Source organism: Aricia agestis, chromosome Z (genome assembly GCF_905147365.1).
Source record: "Aricia agestis chromosome Z, ilAriAges1.1, whole genome shotgun sequence".
Taxonomy (NCBI): Eukaryota; Metazoa; Arthropoda; class Insecta; order Lepidoptera; family Lycaenidae; genus Aricia; species Aricia agestis.
Window position 1 is genome coordinate 40,695,529 of NC_056428.1, and position 22,432 is coordinate 40,717,960.

Here is a 22,432-nt window from a genome sequence, read left to right on the forward strand (position 1 = left end):
TTGATAGCCATAAGCCACACAACATCATATTATTAATTGTTAAATATTTGTACTTAGTCGCATCGATATCGACCGTAGGTATATTTAAAACAGCAGATAGGTAGTATAGTTTGTGCATTTTGACTGCAGAATTGACATAAGATGAATGGAGTCATAAGAAAATATAGTTAATGGAAAACCAATTTTCTGCAATTTCTCCTATAGATTACCCATCTTTATAAAGAATATTTAAAGAATATATATTTTAAAAATTTTGTTAGTCTCGCAAAAATTTGAGAACGGCTGAACCGATTTGGCTCTAGTCTTGAAATTAACGGAAGTCCAGGGAAGGTTTAGGAGGAAAGAGACGAAGTTCACCGGGTCATAGTTTTCAGTAAATTAATGTTTTATTTTTATTTTTTAGCACTCTATTAAGGGCGGTGGAGGGTGGCGCGGGGTATGCGCGGGCGCAGGCGACCGGGGGTATAAATACGAGGCGCACGCGCGGCGGCGAGGTTAGTCGCCGACGGCTGCACGCGGCGTCACGTCGCCTCCCCCGCCCCACCCCGCGCCGCGCAAACCCCGCACCCGCCCTCAGCGCCCAAAGCGCGCCCTACCGCCGCCCTACAGCCGCCTAAACATGGACGCCAGAATCGCCCTGTGAGTATTATGATTATCGGTGTCCAGAATTCAGATGCAATTTCATCTAAACGATAATAAATTTGAACAAATTAAAAACTTGAATTTATAAAGCGCAGTAATTGAATAGCATTATTCTTTGTCAGTGTTATTGTTTACATTGAAATGAAACTGAATCTGAACATAGTGCCGTAATAAAACGATCACTTTCTAACGGCCAATATAATCGTAAGAATAAAAAACGATTTAGCTTAGAAACCAGTCGGAGTGACTTTCGATGTGTGTGCGTGGTGAGCGTTACGTAACGCCGCCCTTGGCTCATCTTCGCCAGGTCCCGAATCAGTGGCGTATTTAGGAACCCCGAACTATTTTTTCAAAAGACAAAAATCTTTTTCGTGCCACAATGTTTAGTAAAATATTCTATAGAGATCTCGATTGCTTTTATGTCAATGGCGTATTTGAAAAACGTTTGTGGTATTCTCGTCAGCGAATTCCGACCACAGAGTCTCTAAACTTTCATCGTAGGGAAGCTCTCGCAATTTTCCCGACCACTCGCCCTAAATACTTTCTATTGCCTTGCGTTGTACACATTTGTGCACATTGTGTACATCTGAGCACATAGTGTACATTCAATCAACGTTGTGCACATTAGAAAAACATACAACAATATTGTGCTCATTGGAGCAATGAAATCAATCCATCGCGTTGTTTTTTTTTGTTTTTCGAGCTTAGCTCAGCAATGTTCTTTTAAGAGCAAATGCATGCCACTGCAATTATGCCTCTTAAAACAGCGACTGACGTGTAAAGCTCGTGGTTTGTTCTTAATAATTATCCATCTTGCATTTGATTATTAATGCGTCTCATTTCTCAACACAAAATTAAACGTTAGTGTTGCAAGTATCCAAGAAAACAATCACTCAATGAACAGTCTGAGATCACTCACTAAGAGCTTTAGTGAATGATCGAGCTGTTTGTTCATCTAATGGGAAAATAAAACATTTTGTAACACCAAAATTGAGTACACGTAACAACTCGATTGATTTATTCACATGATGTACAGTGTATGTGCGTCTTTCACAAGCGATGCTGTAACGCATCTCGCGTTAACCGACTGCCGCGGGAGTTGTTGTTAATTGAAGACGCAACTGGACGAAGTGGACAACTTACATTTGATAACATAAACAATTACTAATTTTTCTCCTTTTAATTTGAACAAACCTTATGGGTTGCCTACTTCTGCATCTTGCTAATATATCTGGCACTAAGCCAATTTTTTTTATTTCAAATTATTATAACAGTCCTAAATCCCCCATTTATTCAATAAACGAAAATGTTTATATTGCTAGTTACCCATTTCATCCTCTTACGTCTTCAATTATCCACGTTATTAGGCAGGAAGTGGACACATTACAGGTGTCGCCGACACAAATATGTGACACTAATGTCGCGTTAATGCCTTGCGAAATGTATAATTACTGTTTGTCTTCAAATAGCTATACGTTGCTACTTACTGACGAGGTTGCGTTGTTTGTTAATACCGTGGGATACGACGCGAAATGTAACGCGCATAACACAATAAAATCGCTCCATGTTTAGAAGTTAAAAGATATAGGTAAAATTTTAATCTGCCTTGTATACTAAGTTCGTATGGTATCGTGAAGACTGATCACTGAGTCATGTTGTAAAGACACAGCGTATTATAAAAAAATTGTAGTCGCCAACTCAAAAGAAATTACAACGCCAATCATCCTTCGCTTGATACTTTTAAAGTTGCCTCTTTCTTCTATTCTCGATTATTTTAACCCCCGACAAAGAAGAGGGGTGTTATAAGTTTGACTTGTCTGTTTGTCTGTCCGTCTGTCTGTGGCATCGTAGCATCGAAACGGGTAGACCGATTTTGGTCTAGTATTTTTTGTTTGAAAGCTGACATGATCGAGAGTGTTCTTAGCTATAGTTCATCATCATCAGCCTGCTCAGTGCTGGAAAATCGGGGTTCATCTGATTCGTGAAGGGCTGATTAGCAACTTGCAGTCGTTTGGTGGGCTTTATATTTTGCATTATAGTTCGTGACATTTATGAATAATTATAAATACAGGGTGTCGTCTACAAGGAACACGTACACACCCTAAAGTATTATCACTTATTTTTGTTACAAACTGACCACTCTATATATACACATTAATGGAAAGTTGACCTGGCGCTGCAGCATCACCTGGCAATCAATAGGATATAGAATCAATATGTCGGAGGACCGCTAATGTAGATATTTGATTTCACATTACATTATAGTTTAAGGCTCAGTTCACAGCGAATCGAATCGAGACAATCAGTGACTTGGCGATATAAAATGCAAAAGTCGCTGTTGGCCGTCCCTCGACACATCGTGACAACAATATTATTATGGACTAAAATGTCACTTTAAAGTCAGTAAATATTATTTCATTACTTTTTAAAGTTGTTTGGCGGGGGTTTTTTTTATTAAAGATTTACTTAACTTCTAGCTTTAATTTCGATCTAAATAAACAAAGCTAAGACTCAATTTAAATGCATTCAATTTAAATGTCACGTAGTCAAATACAAAAAAATATGATGGCGAATGCCATTAAATGAATATTTGATTGAGAAATTTCAATTTTTTATTAAAATCATGTATTGAAACGGATGGACCAACGCAGACATAATGTTGTGTGTGTAAGTATTCCGCAATATGAAAGCTCGGTCGGCGCATGCGCACGCTGGGAGCATTATAAACTTTGACATGACATTCAAGTACTGCAACTTTTCCTGTAGTTTCAACACTATATTTAGAAATTTTAAGAAACAAACTTTTCCTCTTTGATTATGATTAGCAGAGATTTTTATATAATACCAGTAGTACGTGTTGTTTGTTACTTCTCGCAAAAAAATCGACTTAACAGACATTAATTAAATATTTTGTTATGATACTTTAGGTTATAGATTAAAATATAGGCTACTTTTTCCGATAAAGTTACTACTTTGTCTGCGTTGGTCCATCCGTTTCAATTCATGATTTTAATAAAAATTTGAAATTGCTCAATCAAATATTAATTTAATGTACTCAGTAATAATCTTCAGTGGATATAATATTATGTGTATTGTGTACAATCGAAGCCACACACAATAGCTAGTAAGGCATATTAGTTTAATTATATACTGTAATTGTATGACCTGTGCGTATTGGCGATTAATATTCCGCCGGTGTGTCCGTTCCGTTACTCCATAACTCCTCACCGCTAACGGTTCCCTGACACATTTCATCCAGACCAAAACTTCCGAACAAAAAACGTATTTACAAAGGGCCAGTGTTTATGTTGTTCGTGACTTTATTTGGGCAGTTATTTAGTTTCATTTGTACTTACGTAAATATTAGGTTCTTTGTTTATTTACAGGTTTAAGAATTTAAGTAAATAATGAAGAAGCACAATTAAAATCTAGTTAACTATTTATCAGTAGACCTGGGTATTTAACCAAGTTAATTTCGTAGTTGAAGTTTAAAAGAAAATGTTAATTGGACCCCTATGCTTTGTGTCATCTATGGAAAGATATTCTTAGTAAGGCCAGGTATTATATTATTCTATTAATATCGAAATGTTATTACATAATTGTTTTCACTGCCATTTATAAGATAAATTATTATAAACGTCCACGTGGCCTTACCATATCTGAAAGTGTTTTGTTATTTGTTTATAATACCTGACCTTTAGTTCTTTCTAAAATGTAAGTATATATTAGTTGTGCTTGCAAACATATTTTTGCCATATTAAACACCGTGAAAATATGCTTGAGAGCATCAAAGGAAGATAATCCAACCGAGCGAAATGTTGTCATTTCAGACGTTGAAATAACAACTCTTAAAACCACAACCTTTCAAACAAACTTTAGTAGTGCGATTCAGGATTGTGTCCTATTTGGTAAACCACAACGTAATTTTTAGATTAAAAACAAAAATACAGGAATAAACACATAAAACTTCATAATTATGCGCATAACAGGTGATAAGGTATCTGAATTAAATAATAATAATGGACAATCAGTAGTCCACGAAAATGAGTCCACGGAATGTTATGTATTTTATGGGCCGATTTAAATAATTGATAATTAAGTAATTAGTATTTTATGGGCTTATGTCGTAATCGCTGTCATAATCGGAAGTGTATACTGTGTCACCGAGTATACTACATTAGACGATTAACTGTGAGGGGGCGTTCAAAAAGTACGCGAGGTACTTAGGGGAAGGTGGTATAAAAATCTCACGTTAAGGGTTCTCAGTAAAACTCCCATAATTTTCTGGAGGCTAATTTCGGTCGGGTAGTCGGTCTTTTATCGTCATAAACGTCCAATGTAATTTATGGACGCTGCCTAAATAATAAATGATGCGATATAACTTTAACTCTGGATGGATAGTGCGAGATATAGTTGTGACCAATATTTACACACCATAACTCCCGAAGGGACAGAACGATTGTTTTTAATTCAGAACCTAATATCATGTAAAGTGTTCTTATTTATTTATCGTCACTAGCTTTGTTACACTCAATTCAGACCGCAAAGCGACGTGTAGATGCATTTCTTAATTTGATATTGAATTGAAATATTGAATCTTGCATGACGTCTCATGCAATTAAAATCTGTCAAATCCATACAAATTTAAAAATACATCTACGAGTCGCGTTGCGGTCTGAATTGACCCTTACTTTTTATCATCTTAAGGGAGGACCTAAAAAGTTATATGATGACCTAAGAACTCACCGCGAGCATTTACTTGTATTGTAACATTATATGTTCGTTTTTTAGTATTACATTACACGTGTAATGTAACATTAAAGATTCCCCTTTGAGCATCACATTACAATACTATCTCCTTGACTGACGAGCATTCGCGTGTAATGTAACATTCTACTTTGAGCATTCCATAGCTAGTTTATGTTACAAGTTGTATCAAGATATTATGCACTGTATCATTACAAGGTGCGCATTGTAATGTTCGACTATGTATCGTTACATTACAAGCGAATGCTCCCAGTGAGGGAACACCTTTAACTTTATATTCATTATTTCACATTATAACGTGTGATAGTGTAGAAAGGACATGGAGCGAGTAATATATAGAGCTGGTCGGCCGCGGCTGTTCTCGTCACGAGCGCCGCGGCCTTCGAATTACAATATTTTTCCTATCAAATGCCATTCCAAGTTTCCTTTACGCAAAAAGCTGATTTCAATCGGAAAATGGCGTGCTCCAACAAACCGGTTCTTTATTTAGTTTTTATCTGTATACAGGGTGTAACAAAACTAGTTCCTTAATCCTTATATTATATAGTTCACTGCGAAAGTACCAGCTCAGCACTGGTACTTTCGCAGTGAACTTTTTTAAACTTTAATATGGGTAAATCTATGACGCTGGGGGGCTGCCCATAGAAATCACAAAAAATTGTTCTTTCAGCGCTTCTGCTCTCAGAGTTAACTCTATATAGGGGACACATATACACCCTAAATATTCTGTATAAATATAATACTCAAAATATAGAGCTTATCTATTCGATAACTCGATCTCGTTACATAATTATGTGAGTGGTTCTCTAATTTATTTGAGTGGTTCACAACAGGATCTGTTTCCCAACGCTCTAACAATGCCGGGTCGGCCTTACGCGCGCTTACGCAACTTATTAAAATATGCGTAAAGATTAAAATATTTATCTGAGTTACATAAAGGTTGGCGACGTGAGACGTCTGCCTGTTCCGGATTGATGTTGTGCAACGGCGCGCATCATCCCTCACTTTGTGTTCGGTGAGTTCCACAACTCCGTTGCGCCGAAATTCGTTTATCGCGCGGGAACCGTACATTTTTCCGGGACAAAAAGTATCCTATGTCCTTTCTCAAGACTCAAAATATCTCCATACCAAATTTCAGCGGTTTGGGCGTGAAGGTAACAGACAGACACACTTTCGCATTTATAATATTATGTAAGGATTTTAACTCTTGAGCTGATAAGCTAACTCTGTGATAAAACTATTTAGACGACTATTTAAAGACATCTCGATCTCTAGAACACATAGGTCTCAAAACTGTATGACTGTGACGTGTCGAATCAGTAACTCCTAGACATCTTACTGGTGTATAGACAAAAGTCACTCTGAATGGTAGCTAATATTGCGGTTGCGCAGCCGTAGTTGATAATTAATTAGATTTATCAGTGAAAGCGTTCATCTCTATTATAGTTACACGATAACATAAACATTTTCGCTTCTGCCGTGTGAAGGACACGTGTCTGCGATGTGGTCCGAATATAAATTACAAATGTCCAAAATTTCTCCGATACAGTTTCGGTGAAAGAGCGTTAGGTAATGTCTCCGTGACGGCCGGAGTTACCACGTGCTCGACAAACTTAGCACCACAAAGTGTTTAAAACTATCGATATTTACTTTCTAACTGGATGTGATATGTAAAGGTGGCGCGTTATACACCGTAATGTGTGAGAGTGTTGCCCGCGTACGTTAGACTTCAACGCGCTCGCTACGGTTGATTCAGATCTCAGACCGCCACGCGACGCGTACAGTTCGACCAGGCTTTATTTGAACGTGACGAGAAAAGGAACTAAACGCTTCTATCATAGAAAAACGTCATCTTTGACCATGTGTTTGACAGTTCTCCTTTACCAGCAGCGCTGCCGACAATGTCACCCACGTTCAAATAAACCTTGTCGAACTGTAGATGCATTTCTAAATTTATATGGATTTGACAGATTCGTAAGACGTCTCACGCACTTGAAATCTGTCAAATCCATACAAATTTCTGCCGCGCCGCGCCTCGCCTCGTCGCGTTGCGGTCTGAATCGACCGATAAGGTACAAGTTGGAAGCCGGCTACATGAAGTTGCAGCAGATGTGTCGTCGCGACACTAATGTTTTCTATGTATTTCTATGAATAAGTGTCCCTAGCTTCGTGTCGCTAGCTGCGGAGGATATTTCATAGAAATACATACAAACCAGTTGAGTCTGCGTCCGTCTGCGTTTGCTTCATGTCTCACTTGCGCTATGATAAACATTATTTAATTTATTATTACATACATACAGCTTAGGAAAAAGTTGTAAATGTAGATCTCCACAGTATCTTCTTACCGTACGAGAAAATTTAATGTGCTTTTGTCATCAAGAAGAAAACACTTGCAAGTGTTGGACGATCCGGAGCCTAGATCCGGCCCGGCAGACCGGTATCGTCTTCACTTGACCTTCGCTTTCGCCTTCGTCAGAGAAATCCACCGCGAGAACCGCACCCGTTACATCTCTTGTGAAGACGTGAGTGGAAGAACACGATAACTAACATTCAGTAACATGCGGACATTTACTCATTTGTTCCCTTTATAATTTGAACAAACCTTGTAACCTATCTACTTCACCACCTGGTTAATATATCTGGCTACGTATATAATGTACAGTTTTTTTGTTTTAATAATTTTTCCGGCCCTAAAGCCTCCATTTATACAAAAAAGGCAATTTTTACTGTTAGTTATTGTGTTCTTCCACTCACGTCTTCGTTTGTGACCGCCGCTTGCGCCGTTGGTTTATTTGATGTGCTTACTAAAACCTGACTACGCCAGGGTTATGTTCTCCAAGTTTGTGTGAATTGCAATGAGAAATGTTTAATTTCTTAATTGGTTAGAATTAACTCTTTAAGAATAGTCCACGGTCCAGTCCTTTCCCGGGACTCAAAGTATCTAGGTACCACCAAATTTCACCAAAATCTGTTCAGCGGTTCGGGCGTGAAGAGTTAACCGACAGACGGACAGACAAACAGAAACACTTTCGCGTTTATAATATCAGTATGGATATATCCAAGTTACATAATGCAAATTTGCTCTAGGGCTTAAACCACTGATCATTTGTGTTCGGTTTCATTAGTTCAGTATTAATGAGAGTAATATTACATCGAAGTCCGATATTTGTTTTCATTACGCCTCTTAAAGTCTTGCCTAGGAAGAAGATTCTTTATACATTTTGAAATTGCTGCCACCTAAGTACACCGCAAAGTCACCGAGTATATCCGCAGTATACGTACTGCGGATTATATCATTAGGTACGCCTAATGATATTGTTATCTATATTTAGTATTTATTTGTAGTAAAAGTGTAGTACTTCCCCCCAAATTTCGCAGTCTAATAAAGTGCATTTGCAGTCATGTAGTACATAGTTGTACTTTCGCTTTCAATATCGGCATATGCGTGCGGGCGACTGGCAAATGTTACAGCTTGCATAACTATTTACAATTACAATTCCATAACAATTTATAAAGAAAGCCGAACGCGTGATGTTCGCCATGTTCTTACACTTTCCATTTCTCAGTTATTCAGATGATGTCATCAGATGTTAGCAAACAATAACATTTTATACTCATAATAATAAATAAATATAAAGAGTAGAAATATTAGAAGTATTCATTTGCGTAGATTCGATTCGTCACAAATTGACTGCATATGAACTGGTTTCTCATGACTCATGAGGGTTTCTTACATTTGATTTGAAACCAATTTATACTACCATATAGATTGAAACGATTTATCGCCAAGCATACAATTTGCTGCTGTAACCTCAGTCTTCGTGCTTCAGAAACACCAGTGCTTACCAGAATGTGGCTGCTAGTGGCGCCACTGAGCGCGCCCATTAAGCTCAGATTTGATCAACAAAGCCATAAACCTTGTCAGACCACAACTAACATGAATTTATGTGTCGTTAGTGGTAATTATTGTGATTGTGTCCGTTTCCCACCGCGCGGCATTGACTCCGACTATCGGGCACATCGTTTGCCAATTCTGTTGCTGTATCTGATGGAAGGAACATGGGTAGTTAGACAAGATGCCCTCAAATTATTTAAAAATGCAAAATCAAAAAATTATGGTATTGACGCAGGCCATCGCCAAGTTAGATACCTTAGTTTCAAACTTCGATCTAATGTAACCGATTTAGATTAGTATAATACTTGATAGTAATCTAATTCGCATAATACTTTGAGTACTAGAATATTAGTTTCTAGTACACAAAAAACCGGCCAAGTGCGAGTCGGACTCGCGCACCGAGGGTTCCGTACAAACCTGCAAGGTTTACAAAGTTCGTTCATTACGACAATCGAGTCATAACTATGGTATTTTTATTGCAAAATGAAATTCATAACATTACAATGGGGAAAGATGGAGGAGCATAAATTTAAGACAAAGATCTCTTTATCGTTTAAGTAATCCTTTATTTTATATTAACACATATCATTTATCTATAATATAACTGAAACACTTATACTAGCCTTGCAGCAGACTTGCGAAAGTTCTTTTATTAAAGTTATTTATTTACTAAGTTTTTTAGTCACTATTTAGAAATCTGGTTCAAAAATATTAATTAAGTATTAAATTTGAACCAGACCTGTAAATGGTGACTGAAAAAGTTATGAATAGTACCACATTGAACATTGAAGTTCGAAAAAACGTTATCAATAGTTGTACAACTTCGTGTAGTGCTACTGTTTATTAACGGAAACATGTTTATGGATGAAAAATATGTGGAAATTCCATTTTGGGGATTCATTCTAAAATCTATATTGAATAGTATAATAACTCGCGGTCATTGCTGTAACTACAATTATGTTTACAATCACAATTTTTTTGGTGGTATAACTACTTAAAATTTTAAGCTTTTCGGAATTTTTCTGTTACCTGTGCTGTAAGCTATTGCTTCTTACCAAATTTCGAGATTCTATGTCAACGGGAAGTGGTCTTTAGGTTTTAATTCCCTTGCGTGTAGTTGCGAGTTTCAAAATATGCGGTATCAATGGTTGTACTTTTGCGTTTTGCGTTTTTGCGTTGACTTAGAATTTTTTTTTTTTCACGGGTTAAAGGCAATTAGATCTAAGTATTTGATATGAATTTCAACTTGATAGCTCTACGCGTTCATGAGGAAAAAAGTAATAAGTTTATATTTATTAAAAAATATATATTTTGTAATGTAACTAAAAATTTAAGGTTTTCGGAATTTTTCCTTTATGTGTGCTATAAAACGTTGCTTCATGCCAAATTTCAAGATTCTAGGTCGACTGGAAGTACCCTTTAGGTTTTGATTCCCTTGCGAGTACTTGCGAGTTTCAAAATATGCAGCTTAAATTGCTGTTTCTTTTGATTGCGTTGACATAGAAGTTTGATTTTGTTACAGCTTAAAGGTATTATAGACTTGAGTATTTGGTATGAATTTCAATTTAATACCTCTACGCGTTTATGAGGAAATGGGTAGTAAGTTTAAAATTATTAAAAAAAAATATATTATGTGATGTAACTAAAAATTTATGGTTTTCGTAATTTTTCCTTTATCTATGCTATAAGACGTTGCTTCGTACCAAATTTCAAGATTCTGAGTTCACGGGAAGCACCCTGTAGGTTTTGATTCCCTTGCAAGTGTCGAAAATTTGCGGCATAAACGGCTGTATCTTTTGATTGCGTTGGCTTAGAAGTTTGATTTTTTCACAGCTTCAAGGGACAGTAGACTTGAGTAATTGATATAAATTTCAGCTTCATACCTCCACGCGTTCCTGAGAAAAAGGGTCTTGACAGACGGACGGACGGACAGACGGACAACAAAGTGATCCTATAAGGGTTCCGTTTTTTCCTTTTGAGGTACGGAACCCTAAAAAATGTACGGGTCTTGTGCGACAAACGAATTTATACACAAATAAATTTTTATTATTCGTAGCAAATAAAGCAAGCTTTATTTAGCATTGTAATCGTGTGACGAAAGAGTTTATTACTTTCGATATTCAAATAGACACCAAGTAGTGACAGCGTCAGAGTGACACTAGGCGCGTGTCAAGGGCGACGGGTCATGACCCATTGCGACAGCGACACTGCATTATACATGACACTTCACTACCACGTCATCTGGCTGACACCCAAAAGTGTCATCACTTGACTAGACAACTAAATGTTGTCAACAACTCGCAGAAACGAATTTGCGTAGAGATGAAATCGATGAAAGCATTACATTTTTCGGGATGAAAAGCTTTATATGTAATACAGAGTGTCAACGTATGTCCATAACTAATTTCATCAAGATCCAGCGGTTTATGTTGTATTTAGAGTAAAACAACCAATTATTGACTTTAAAAGTTTAAGCTCCAAAAAATCCTATTGGAAAAAATCTAAGCCAATGACGGAATGACTGCCAAGTGCCATGGGGTATTTTGCCCTAAATTAGATACATGTTTTAGCTTTTTTGCAAATCATCTTCATTCTCTTCTTGTTCCATTAGCTTACGATTTTTACTCAAGTATGTGTAGTTATTATAATATGATATGAAGCGATCAGTGTGTCAGCTGATGTAGGTGAGTGTTGTAACACAGTTGCGGGCGCTCAGGCGAGATATCATGTGCTCATACTTCGATATCCATATACCATGTACAACTTTACATACCGAATTCTTAACCAAATATTTACAAAAAAAAAAAAAGAAAATAAACATAATACAAAACAAAATCATAGCGCATAAGTACGTTATCGATTTAAAAAAAAAAGGAAAAAAACATGGGTTCCACGCGAACGGCAAATCAGAGCTGGCATATTATGCCGCGCAGTAGGTAAAGAGTACGATATAACTACTTCTACGCTTGAATATTCGACATAGCCAAGTGTTCTGATGAGATATCCCAAAAACGCATAATGTCACTAAAGCAGTTTTCAGTTTGATACATATATATATATCGAGCAAAGCTCGGTCAAAATTTTATTATGCTCGGTTTTATTAAAGTGACTAAATAGTAAATAAGTATAGCACCATGACAACGTCCATCCCAATTAGTGTCCGACCGAAGGTCTATTTTTGGCCGAAGCCGAAGCCGATAAATCGGCAATCGTCACAACCTTCGTTTATAATCTTAATCTCGACTTTCATTAATTAATTTTGTTCAAAATTGTCTATAAGCTACAATGAATATTAAAATTATTTCAAAACTTCAATATTGAAGGTTTTACTCTATATTGACTGTTTCATATAGAAGTCGATTTAGAGATAGTAATAAAAGCTTCTGATTTTGCGATTTATTTATTAATTATTTGTAGTCTGGTTAAGGAATGACTCAAAGGAGGGTATTGAGTGCGTGAGCGAGAACCTAAGCGATTTCTACTGGAACTTATTCAGGGTGCTTAGGGACAAAACATACTAAAAGTCCTGACGTCTAGGAGGTGAGCCGGAGGGAAAATAGTTTTTGGCTAATACCTTAAAAACGATGCGTTGTGGCAATAAATTTCTATAACGAAACAAAAGCTTATTCAATTCTCTATAACTATGATTCTATATATTTTTTCCGAATTCTTATCCGTTTTTTTAACTATACGCTCTGGAAATTTCAGAATTGCTCTCAGGCATCTACATTAACCGCTGCTACAATCTCTGGGCAGTGACAAAATATATTATTATTTTAGTGAAGCCTCAGGCGCTGGTAAGCCGCCTATTGTCCTTGGCGTCAAGAAATTACCTACATTTTTCCACCCACACTCTTGAGGGATCAGCCCATTCCCGAATGTTTTTTATACATTTAACTAAGCAGGCTAACAATTAGCGTATGTTCCAACTGGTGGAAGCTGGTTACCGTAATGCCTTGCGTCGTCTGCAACACCAGGGGTGCTACTGGTGCGTTGCCGCGTCAAGGGGTGTAATGAGGGGATGGGGGGATGTGCTTACAGCCCTCTCACTTACTGAACGAAGCATAGAAGCGGTAAAGCTATTATTCAATCAGAATTAGAAAGGAACATTTAAAAATAAAACACTTTTTCTTAGCGTGTAGTTCGAAAACGGATGAGAATTCGAAAAAAGTGTATAGAATCAAAATTATAGAGAATTTAATAAGTTTTTTTTAATTGTAGAACATTTTTGCTATAAAGCATCGTATTTTAGTTATAAGCCAAAACCCAAAAATTTAGACTTTTGTCACCCTGCCCTCACTCCTGCTCACCTCCTAAACTTAAGGACTTTTAGTATGTTTTGTTCCTAAGCACCCTGAATAAGTTCCAGCAGAAATCTCTTACGTTCCCGCTCACGCATTCTACAACTACTTTATTGACTGTACTATTGTAAAAAATAATAATTTCTTTATTATTTCACAAATAACAATAATTAGTCCAATCAATCAATCCTTATTTAACCTGACTAGACCGAAACTGAACTAAAAAATAAAATAAACAAACACTAACTTCTTAATAAAAAAATAAATGATTTATTAAGAAGTTAGTGTTTGTTTATTGTATTTGACAGTGACTCCCAGTGGCCTCCGCATACACGACCGGTCCGTTGCTCTCTCACGACTCACTCAGTCTTTGGTTCAATTTCGACGGTTGTTCGGACCTTCGGCAAAGCTGAAAGCCGAAAGCGAAAAAGCCGAAGGTTTCGCCGAAGGTGTTTTTTTTGGCCGAAGGCTTCGGCCGCCGAAGCCGAAGCTTCGGTCGGACACTAATCCCAATGCAATCCCGTTGCACAAACAATGGTCGCCGTCAGTCTCGAGTTGTAATAATTAAAAATTTTATATATAAGAGATTAGATATAGGCCTATTTTAACCATTCAATTTAAGTTTACTTATTGTTTAAGTTAACCCGCAGTCACTGACGTTGAGGTCACACAATATTTACCCGAGACACCATTATCTGGTTGCACACAACATTTTTGAATAGCTAATGAATTACATATATATTTAATTACATGTGAAAATTTACAAGATTTCGTTTGTCAAAAGTATTACAAGGTCTCAAAATATAAACAGCGGTAATAAAAACGTACGGTGCAACCTAACAGTGACGTTGTTCAAGGTCGAAATTTTGATTCAAGGCCTTTTTAAAAGCCAAATGTAGCTCCTGATAGAGTCTTAGTCCTGAACCGATTCTATTTTTTGGCATAGATCTATTTCCATAGACCACGAGGAAGGATATAATTTGTTACTTACGCAAAAATGCGAGGTTTCTACTGATTTTTTTACGCATACATCTAGTGCTAGTGCAAACTATTTGTATTTGAATCAACTTCAATTTAATATCTTACTTTTCCAATAACAAACATAACGATATTATCTCAAATCGGACATCGAAAATAATGTTGTAATCTTGAATTCGAATCTTCGTATCGTATTGTGAAGAATTCCAACATCATAATGGTTTTTTGTTAAACATTAATTAATTTAACACTAACGAACGTTTTTGTCGGCATTCCTAACATTTTCGTTATGTAATAACGTTGTTTTTACACAATAATGTTATCAGAAACGGTTAATCTTCTTTTTTTTGTTTCATTTATTGAAGTTGGACTATGGTTTCTATCAAAAATTATTTATACTATAAAAAAAAATATTTGTTTCCTTCTTGAGGCAATTAGTTTTACATCCGTGATCACTGATCAACCACAAATATTTTAGTAGGTACATACACTACTTTACTTTGAAGATAAAACGTCTGTGTATCTAGTCGTTTTCATATTAAATAACATTTTTCTAGGAGATAGGGCTATTCAGTCGTAGACCTCTCGTAGGTAGTCATCCTATTATTGGCACCTTAATTTTGTTTCAAAATACAAGGAATGCCATGAGGACTTTCTGCTGCAAGTTGCAATAATGGGTGTTTTCTCATACCACGTCATGTAAAAAGTGTATATTACTAAAGGAATAAACGAGGCTTTATTATTATTATTATCACGTATTGCGAAATATTATTGACCGTCTAGGGTTGATATTGAACATCGCGCGCCTTCAATCTAATAGTCAAATAAAGTGTTAAATAAAATTTAAGCGCGATATTCACAATACCATTGATCGTCTAGGGGCCGGCTATCATAGTCTGGTAATGCCAAGGCGGGGCGGCGAGGCGGGCGGGGGGAGGCTCATCTCCGCGCAACGTAGCGTTTTCACTTTCTTGCCGATGACCTTTCTCGGCGCGATGAGATAACGGATGAATAAAACATAGCATATTATGTGACGGTGACGTTATCATAACGACATATTTTGCATTTCGCACTTATTGACATTTAAGGCGTGACCGCACTAGCGACTAGGCGGCAGCCAAGCAACACGACATACAGTCGACACATCATAATAATAATATGGACGCTTTACACCACGTCAGTCTGGCCCCGTGCTAAGTACCTGGAAGAATTGTGTAATGGTACCAGATGAAGGAAATATTTTTAACAATTATATACTACACATTAATTTAAGATATAAATTAGAATACACAAATTTAATACCCGCGACCCCCGGCTTAAGCCATGAGCCACAGCCATCACGGTCAAAAATTATTAGTAAGAAAACGTACGAGGCATGCCACACTACGCGGCAGCGACGCTACGTGATACGAAACATCAGTCCTATGAAATGTGAAGTGTCGCGTCGCTGCCGCGTAGTGTCGCTTAGTGAGGTATCGCCTTTATTGTAGCGCCATTTGCATTTTGCACTTATTAATAATAATAATAATAATAATTTTTTATTAATCAATTTCGTTACAATTATTCACAATGAGAGGGGACACACATGTAATTATGCAAAGTATACTGATAGCACAAGGTATCTCAGTTTCTAGAACCACACAAAGAGTAGGTACAGTATATCCGCTTGCAAATAGTAACAAAATAAATATTAAGATAACTAAAGACAGTAGTAAAATATTTCATGCAGTAAACTATAAACAATATGATTCAATTAAAATTGTTATCATTCATAACATTTTAAACTTTCGCGTTGCATTATAATTAACCTTTTTAATCGGGACCCAACGCGACCCATTCAAGTAGCAACGCTACTACGAGTACATACCCTTTTTCGACGTTTCGGCCGTGTTGCCGAGGGTAGTCGTAGAACCATTGACATTTAATATGTATTTATACTATAACCTATAAAGCAATTAGCAAAGTTACGCAACTATCATCTTCAGAATTTGTGTGGGAGTTTCATTACTCATAGTTTGTGCAAAACTCTAAATTTTTTTTTAAATGGGACCTTTGATTTTCTGGTTTCGTCTCAGTAAGTTTAATTACATTTTTCTTGTGACCTCCCTTATCTGATAGTTCTGATAGACAGCTTTCTACGCTGCCATTCCGACTGAGAATAATATACAGCCATTTATTTCAAAAAATCTCTACCGCGCGATTAACATATAATAGCTCCCACACCGGTTTCGTTGACGGTGGCCGGTTTCATTGAAACCAGGCCAGCTACGCAAGAGTAATTTTATAGTGCCCAAAGTGTGTGCGCAGTACACAAGAGCACTCTCTATTCCCTCACTCTCATAACCCAGTGGGACGGAAGACCGACACGACTGGCGAGAGATCAGGCGCAGGACCGACTTTTTACATGCCCATCCGACGCATGGATCATCTTACGTGTCAGATAATCAGGTGATCAGCCTGCATTGTCCTAAATCCTAATCAACCTTGGAAATAACAATATGTTTCCAACGCGGGAATCGACCCCACGATCGCCGAGTCAAGAGCCGCGCTCTGTACCACTAGACCACGGAGGCGAATGCGATAAACAGACGAAGTACCAGGCAACATAGTTTATATATGTGAGATATAGTGACAGTCAATAGATGTATCTATCAGGTGACCTTGGCAGCTCCACTCACTTTGCCGTTTGAACTATTGGTAATAGGTATACCTTTGACATTACCAGTTAATAGTTATATGCGCTCCCAGCGTTTGTACCACTTGTAATATACCCGTTCAATCCTGAATGCTAAAATTTTTATTAGATTCAACTTTATTGTTAAATTATAAATATAGTACTTATTCTTAGATTTAAGTAAGCGGTTTAGGCGTAAAGTTGAAACAGACAAACTTACTATGTAAAATCTTATTAATATTATAGGAACGCTTTGTTAAAAAATATTTTAATTCTTATTAACGAGGCACGATTTACTTACATTTTTCTCGAAATCAAATTGGTTGAACGTATATTCGCACATAATATACCTAGTCCTAGTTGTATGCTTGCCAATAACACAAACGAAGAAAGTAGAGTCATAACCTGCAATACAATGCTAATCCGGTTTTAGTCAAGCTACTTAGCAACAGAATAGTCCAAATAGCTTACATAACAAGCGCATAGACGGCGGGTGCGGTCCCAAGTTCACACAACTATGTAATTATTGTGCATTGTGACGAAATTTAAATAATTATTAAACATTTATTGAGCGTGCAATTGTCAATTTAAAAGTGGTTCAAATAACTTGATTCAGGTTAACTATGCTGTGTTGAAATTCACCCAATTAACAGAAAAATAACGTAATCTCGACAGCCCTGTTATTAAATTTAAGTGCTTAAACGTCGTATGAATAGAAAAGTAGACTGTTGGGTACACTTCAAGCCTCTTAAAAGACATAACGTGTTATTATTTTTAGAATTTTCTAAAAATTAAGAACAAGTATGTTTGTCAGTCTGTTACCTTTCCACACTTAAGAGGCTGCACCGAGTCGACTTAAAGGATCTTCGAATGGAGACACTTCGAGAGACGGGAAAGGACGTAGGATAGATTTTGTTATGGAATATTGTCATGTCTACAATATAATCTTAAACTTGCAATGCCTACTAAATTCATACTTCACCGTCGAAACTATCGATTGCATCTTGACCAAATGATGTACTGCACTGCAATTGTTTGTCTGAGAGACGTGTTGTCATATTTACATGTAAAAAATCCCGTTTACGAAACTCGTTGAGCGCTGGCATTGTGGTAAAAGTTGTTTCTCTGCTCGGAGAATCGCTGGCATGTGGTAACTGCAACCTTGCGCCACCCACACCGGGGATAAGGGGAATTTATAAAAATTGTTATTTCAAGCTAAAAATTTTCGTATTTCAATATATAAGGTTTGTTTCAAGCTAAACAGTTATAACGTTTCCAGCTAAACTATAATTATGATATCTCCCACACCCGTTTTATTGATGGTGGCTGGCTTAATTAAACCATGGAGTTGAAGCCACGGAGTTCCGAACTTTGACACTGTGACGAGACAAGAGCATTATCTTCCATTACTCTCGTAGCCTTGTGGGACAGATAGTAAACCACATGCGGCTAGAGATCAGGCGCAAGACCGACTTTTCGCATGCCCATCCGATGCTTGATCATCTTCCTTGTAAGACAATCAAGTGATCAGCCTGCATTGTCCTAACCAAACTTGGAACACTTTTCCAACGTTGGAGCAGAACCCACGACGCTTTAAGCGTTTTCAAGCTAAACACTGCAACATTTCCAGCTAAAATCAAAGTAGTGTCTGGTTGGTTGTAATTCGGTGCGTGTCGCGACATCGTTACAGAATACATAGTGAAACATGTGTCATTCAGACTTAACTTTGCAAGGAACTTTATGTAATTACCATAAGGATCGTTTTCACAGAAAATCTAAGGGAAAATATCCTTGAACAGGCTGTTCGTCTCGGCTGTTAGGCGCCTCTATAGTATGTTCTTAAAAACTACGCCTGAGTCACTTAGAAACGATGAAAATATAATACATGCCTCCTGTAGTTGTTTCTAGATTTTCCGGAACAAAATCTTCCCATTCCCGGGACTCATATATTTTTTTTGCAAATTACGTCGGTTCAGCGTTTCAAGCTTTATATGATAGAAACAGACAGATAGAAACACAGGTAGACAATGAAACTTAGAAAAATAATAGTATTATTAGTAATGGTATTCATACGAATTCTACAAAATGAGTGGTCGATAAAATAAGTAATTTATTAAAAAATTGGTTCGTTTCATTGGATATTCGAAAGTTTTATTTCTTCATTCTTGTATGATAAAGCATAAACCAGGCAGCTTTTTGGCCGCTTAGAAAGTCAAATCATAAAATAAAGAATCATGATGCGACTAATTTCCTAATGTGATTCGGCACTACTGAAAAACAATGAGAACGTAGTTTATCTTCCTTTATATTCCGGTCTTTCTTACGTTTTAATCGCGTATCCATCGCGGGTTTTAATTGCGTTTTGTCGTCACGTGACGCAAGAGCCCGCAATGGAAGATGTGATGATATACACAAGGAACAGTAGTAGCTTCCTGACTGCAGAATGGAAATGTAAATTCCGATTCAATCTACAGCCTGGGTGCTTTACTGATAAGTACTTTCCATTGTGTTGGACGTAGAGTTTTGCGGTTTTGGTATTCATGTGTTTCTGTATTTCTTCGGTGGGTTATGAAGGTATCCGCGGTGGACCATTTGATGAAAAACTCTTGTTTGATGGTTAATTACATAACATTTTTAATATAGTACAGTAAAATATGTGATACGTATAAAATTTTTGATGCCCAAATTAAAAGAACATTATCAGGGTAAATGCGTTCAGTGAATTATAACTTATTAGATCCACTTAGGTCTCATCAAATAACGGCAATCCCATGTCAATTTTTTGTGATTTTCGTGAAGGATTTGCACACCTTCTGCTCAGGCAGGACCAACGACCTTTAACCCAGTCTATGTGTTGTTAGTCCTGGCACGTGCGGGCCGTTAATTATACGTGACTGCGCCGGTGCAGGTTGACGAACCCTGTGTCATACCCCTCCTCCTCTTGTACCTCCCAGACACGTGGCAACACCAAATAAGGAGTAATAATTGAGTACTAGAATGTTGGAATTTATTTCTGTACATGGATAGGAGGAGGATTAGCAATGAAATAGATTATTTCTCCAAGCTGGGGCTTCCTAAATCCAGGATGAAAAAGACAGTTCTGAACTACATTGTGTCATTCCAAAAATTATAGTAGTAACTAGCTGTCCCGGCAACGTCGTTTTGCCATAAAATTATTTTCCCTGTTTTTCTGCTTTTCTCTTAAAGTTTTTTCTGAATTATTTTTTTCTATAGACCTCACGGAGCCCGAGACCGTTCTAACGAATGCAAAACCGTGGAAATCGGTTCGTGCGTTCTGGACTTATTTTTATATAATATTAGATAATGTGTAATTTTGTAATGAATCAAAAAGAAATTAGTTGCGACTTGATGCACAACAGCGAAATAAAATTATTGTAATGTGTGACCCCGCCACACTTTTCAATTTTGCTTTTTTTACAAGCCGTCGCGTTACGTCTTATTGGTGTGTACTGACCCTTATCTATGCCTATTGCGTATCTATGACCGTTGATATCTGGTGCGACGTGTGAATTGCGCTCAGTTTTTGTGTGGCCATTGTGTCGCGAACGCGGCCAAGGACACCCGTTAGTTATTTACAGAGTGTTGCAAATATTCAAATTTTTACACATTTTATATAAACTACATGCTTATTATAAAGTTAGGTTAAAATATTATATTTAAAGCGAAACTAGACTATGAAATATATACTTTTAAATAAAGTTAAAATGCAGCGTTGACGACATGGGCGTACCGAGGGGGGGGGGGGGCAGGGGTGGGGGCAGCTGCCCCCCCCCTGGATCATGTTGACGTTCCTACTAAGTATATTATCTAGTACTTTTATCTATAAAAATTAAAAATTAAGAACGAATTTTTGCCATTTGTTTGCAATACAATATTTTTACAACTAAAAATTATTAATTTTTTATTCTTTATAAACACCTAGCTTATGAAAAATCTGATTTGCCCCCCCCCTGGCCCAGAACCTGGGTGATTTGCCCCCCCCTGGCACCAGAACCTGGGTAATTTGCCCCCCCTTGCCCAGAACCTGGGTACGCCCATGGTTGACGAGGCCACTACGCAAACCCAGGCTCTAAAATGTGTTTTAATTTGTCATCCAAGCAAACGCAAATTTTGATACCTATCTACAGAAGAAAAATAAAAACAATCTTGACTCATAAAAGTTAATTTCATCCACTAGTCTTAAAGATTACCCAGACTAGTATCTTAATATTACCCATATTTTTAAAGATTTCTACCTAAGTATCGACATTATGCAGCAGGCTTTTGATTGATTCTCATGGATTGCACCAGTATGAAAGTCTCAGGAGCGGACTCCAGGCGCGCCCCTTCACCGGCCTCGGACGGACCTTGATCCGCCACTGCCACGCGTGCCGCACGTGACCAAAAACTAGGAAGCTATGACATGACGGCCATACTTTCGTTTCCGCACATCCTTCGAAGAAATCTCTTATTTATGGATCAATGATACATTTTTGATCTTCACCTCTCTTCCCTTCTTAGTTCTTTGTCAGTTATACGTCCGTACATAATACATACATACATAATACATATATACCTATTTTATAACGCCCCCGTGGTCTAATGGCTTAGAGCGTGGCTCCTGACTTGGAGGTCGTGGATTCGATTCCCGCGTTGGAAACATATTATTTCCAAGTTTGGTTAGGACGTTGCAGGCTGATCACCTGATTGTCTGACAAGTAAGATGATCCATGCGTCGGATGGGCAAGTAAAAAGTCGGTCCTGCGCCTGATCTCTCGCCAGTCGTGTCGGTCTTCCGTCCCACTGGGTTATGAGAGTGAATGGAATAGAGAGTGCTATTGTGTACTGCGCACACACTTGGGCACTATAAAATTACTCCTGCGTAACAGGATTAGTTTCAATGAAACCGGTGTAGGTAGTATTATTATTATTATATACCTATTTACATCGTTTTACTAGATATCGATATTATGTTTATTTGCTATATCTGTAGCGGACGAAATAGCGCACAACCTGATTTGCGCTATTGAGATGTCTAACATCGAGACACCTGAAATTACTACAATGGGTTTCGGCAACGATAACACCACACCACTCGTTGGTAAAAAATCTTCCTTTGAAGCTCACCTCTATACAAGCCACAAGTGTAACAAAACGTAAGTAGTGATAATACTT

The 22,432-nt window shown here is 37.4% G+C and overlaps 1 protein-coding gene across 1 annotated transcript in view; it reads left to right on the forward strand.

Moving 5' to 3' along the window:
• The first annotated feature begins 512 nt into the window (after positions 1 to 512).
• LOC121739409 (mucin-5AC-like) overlaps positions 513 to 22,432 on the forward strand; it is a 42,204-nt gene continuing 20,284 nt past the window's right edge. The window contains exon 1 of the mRNA XM_042131873.1: positions 513 to 639. Within this exon, the coding sequence (XP_041987807.1) occupies positions 620 to 639 (20 nt within the window). The 5' untranslated portion in view covers positions 513 to 619. The remainder of the gene's footprint in view (positions 640 to 22,432) is intronic.